This window comes from Sinocyclocheilus grahami, unplaced genomic scaffold (assembly GCF_001515645.1).
Source record: "Sinocyclocheilus grahami isolate Dianchi unplaced genomic scaffold, SAMN03320097.WGS_v1.1 scaffold4104.1, whole genome shotgun sequence".
NCBI classification, from domain to species: Eukaryota; Metazoa; Chordata; class Actinopteri; order Cypriniformes; family Cyprinidae; genus Sinocyclocheilus; species Sinocyclocheilus grahami.
Window position 1 is genome coordinate 2096 of NW_015509105.1, and position 1171 is coordinate 3266.

Genomic DNA, 1171 nt, shown 5'->3' on the forward strand with positions numbered 1-1171 from the left:
CTAGTATCATATGGGAGCATGTAAGTTGCAAATCAGACAACCAGATATTGTTACATAACAACAAGCATGGCAGTTGGACTATCTTGCTGAGGAAGGTCTGCCATAAATGATTAACTTGTCGTTCATAACAAACATTTGTGTAGCAACAGGAATGTGTACCAGTGAGACATTTCGCAGGCGCACTATATCTCAGATCATTACAATTTGATAACGTGAAAAGAGGTTTTAGTTTTAATGTACTTTGTTAAAATGCACGCCCACAATCAATCAATAAATAAAATCAACATGAAAATGAAAATACGGGGTCTTATTGCAAGTCAACTAATATAGCAAAGGTTAAAAAATATTGCACAGACTTTTATACTGCTTAAAATAGTTCAGATTGAGTGCGGTTTAACACATGGTGAGTGAGTTCAACCAAGAAAGAAATGAGCTACAGTGGTTAAATCACAATCATCCATGACTAGCATCCTCCTGAGGTGACAGTATTAGTTTTCTCTGCAAAAATATGAAAGATTTACAGGACAAAAATAACGCTTAAGCAAAAATGTCATTTTTATTTGTGATCATTGATCATTTTAATGAACCTTAAATAACCTTGTTGCTTAATTTGATGTACAATATTCCATATATTTTTCAAAAAGCTAAAAATACATGTTCACCAACCTACACTATAAAAAAACACGGTCTTACCCCCTGGCGTGGTGGAGAAGAGCGTTCCTCCTGGGGTCTGACTGTAGCAGTCTGGGAGCTGGGACCAGTCTTTGAGGTGCAGGACACGCGTGGGAATGGGGCAGCTCTTGCTCTGCTGCGTGTTGGCGGACATCGTGGCTGAAATGCGCTCAAAACTCTGTGCCACTGAACAAGATGATATACAAGGGCTCTGAAGGCTTGCTTCTATCCCACACTCGTGTTTGGTTTAGATCAAACGTAGCGCAACAAAGTTTCAAACTACACAAAAAACGACAAAGATATTTCTAGCGTGCTGCGGACAGCGCTGGTCTCGTGATACTCGCTGAAGAGAGGCTGTCCGTCTGTCTGTCTGTCTGTCCGTCCGTCCGTCTGTCCGTCCGTCTGTCCGTCTGTCTGTCTGTCCGCGGTGGTGCAGCCGAGCGCTTGGGGCTGAGGGCTGAGGGCTGAGGGGGTATTTAACAACAGCTCAGGCTACGTG

General features: G+C 42.4%; 1 protein-coding gene across 1 annotated transcript in view; it reads right to left on the reverse strand.

Moving 5' to 3' along the window:
• Positions 1 to 1065, reverse strand: part of LOC107576657 (eukaryotic translation initiation factor 4E-binding protein 3-like) — a 2948-nt gene extending 1883 nt beyond the window's left edge. The window contains exon 1 of the mRNA XM_016262800.1: positions 694 to 1065. Coding sequence (XP_016118286.1) covers positions 694 to 826 — 133 coding nt within the window. The 5' untranslated portion in view covers positions 827 to 1065. The remainder of the gene's footprint in view (positions 1 to 693) is intronic.
• Between the last annotated feature and the right edge of the window lie 106 nt (positions 1066 to 1171).